This window comes from Psammomys obesus, unplaced genomic scaffold (genome assembly GCF_907164565.1).
Source record: "Psammomys obesus unplaced genomic scaffold, mPsaObe1.curated_primary_1811, whole genome shotgun sequence".
NCBI classification, from domain to species: Eukaryota; Metazoa; Chordata; class Mammalia; order Rodentia; family Muridae; genus Psammomys; species Psammomys obesus.
This window is the reverse complement of record NW_026591045.1, coordinates 28,176-30,280: the sequence shown is the minus strand read 5'-3', so window position 1 is coordinate 30,280 and position 2,105 is coordinate 28,176. Positions and strand designations below refer to the sequence as shown.

Genomic DNA, 2,105 nt, shown 5'->3' with positions numbered 1-2,105 from the left:
GATTTTGATTTTTAATAGAGGCCTGTCATGAGTGCATCTTTATATTTGCAGACTGAGAGTTCTAAGTTGGTCCTTGAGCTTCTATGTTTACTTTTTTCCCTAGTGATTGGTTAATCACTTTGATAAGATTTTTGGCTGAAGATTTAACCTGGATTCTCTCACAACCCAGTACCCTGGCTATTTACTTTCTCATTTGATGACTACTTTGCATAAGTCCCTACAAGCCATCCCAGCTGCCCACATTATATAAAACAGGCCTTTTCAGTGAGAACTGCAAAGCATCAGACAGCCTGGGGCACCAAGATGGAGTCACCAACCCAGGTCTTCATATTCCTGCTCCTTTGGATGTCTGGTGAGACATTAAAGAGTATTAGAATATCATCAAAATAATTCATTTGTAGAGGAAGTTATTTACTATAGGAATCAAATTGTATTGAGGGAATGCCATTAGAAAAGGCATTTTTGAGCCCAATATTTTTATCAGGAACTCTTTGTGTGTATATGTGTATACTCATTGTCTTTTTCTGATTGCAGGTGCTGAAGGGGACATTGTGATGACTCAGTCTCCTGAAATCATATCCACATCTGTAGGAGACAGGATCACCCTAAGCTGCAAGTCCAGTCAGAGTGTGGGTAGCTATGTACATTGGTACAAACAGACACCAGGGCAGCCTCCTAAACTACTGATCTACTGGGCAACCAATCGCCCCTCTGGGGTCCCTGATCGCTTCACAGGCAGTGGATCTGGGACAGATTTCACTCTTTCCATCAGCAGTGTGCAGGCTGAAGACCTGGCAGTTTATTACTGTCAGAATGGTTATAGTACTCCTCCCACAATGATTCAGCCTCCAACATAAACCTCCTTGAGAGTCTCACCAGCTTTCTGTACCACACACAGCCCTGGGCCTGCACACTTCCCTTTTCTGTCTGAGATCTGCTAGGCATGACTGCTTAATAATTAAGAGATAGCCTCCATTCTTCCACAGATTGTCAACACTGGTGTGTATAGATTAAAAGGAAAAGCTAAGTTAAGAGATTTAGAAATTGTGGTGTTGCACTGAGAGGATATAGTAAATGCAAGAAGCATCAGAGAAGTTTACAGTGTCATGGTGGCTTTCAATATCTTTGTTATGCTTTTAGGCTATGATAAATCTGTATAAAAGTAGGATAAAATTTCAAATCATTTACAAAGAATATATCATCATGAGTTTATTACTTTAGATTAAGAATCTTCAAACTTTGGAAAAGGAAATCTATCAAGAAAATTGTCCATTTCATATCGATTTTCGAATTTTGTGGTGTATAGGCTTTTGAAGTAAGACCTAATAATTCTTTGAATTTCTTCAGTGTCTGTAGTTATGTCTCCCATTTAGTTTTGATTTTGCTGATTTGTATACTTTCTCTCTGCTTTTTAGTTAGTTTGGCTAAGGGTTTGCCTATATTGTTAATATTCTCAAAGAATCAGGTATTGGTTTCATTGATTCAATGAATTGTTTTTTTCCATATCAAAAGCATTTTATTGCTGCAGTAATAGAAGCCTGTAAAATATGAAAGACATGGATTGCATTATCAGCATATATGTATCTGATTTTTATTTATTTAATACAATTTTTTTCACTTTGTATCTCAGCTATGTCCCCCTTCCTCATTTCCTCCAAATCCCACCCTCCCTTCCTCTTCTCCTCTCATGCCCCTCCCTCAGTCTACTGTTAGGTTTGGACCTCCTCTCCTTCCAATGACCCTACCCTATCAGATATCATCAGGACTGGCTGCATTGTCTTACTCTGAGGCCTGGTAAGGCTGCTCTCACCCCAGTGGTAGGTGATCAAAAAGCCAGCCACTGAGTTCATGTTGGGGTCAGCCCCTGTTCCCCTAGGAACAGTCTTGGAGACTGAGCTTCCATGGGCTACTTCTGTGCTGGGGTTTTAAGTTATCTAAATTCATGGTCCTTGATTGGAATGCTAGTCTCCGAAAAGACCCCTGAGTCCAGAGTTTTTGGTTCTGTTTTTCCACACTATTTCTTCTAACAGGTTTAGTGTGTCTGGTGTTATGTTGAGGTCTTTGATTCCCTTGGACTTTATTTTTGTGTAGGGTGTTAAGTATGG

The 2,105-nt window shown here is 39.8% G+C and overlaps 1 gene segment (V, D, J or C); it reads left to right on the top strand.

Annotated features, from left to right (window-relative positions):
• The first annotated feature begins 288 nt into the window (after nucleotides 1–288).
• Nucleotides 289–857, top strand: LOC129678643 (immunoglobulin kappa variable 4-1-like). The segment is given in 2 exon segments: nucleotides 289–352; nucleotides 535–857. Coding segments are annotated over 2 exon segments (372 nt in total).
• Nucleotides 858–2,105: the final 1,248 nt, after the last annotated feature.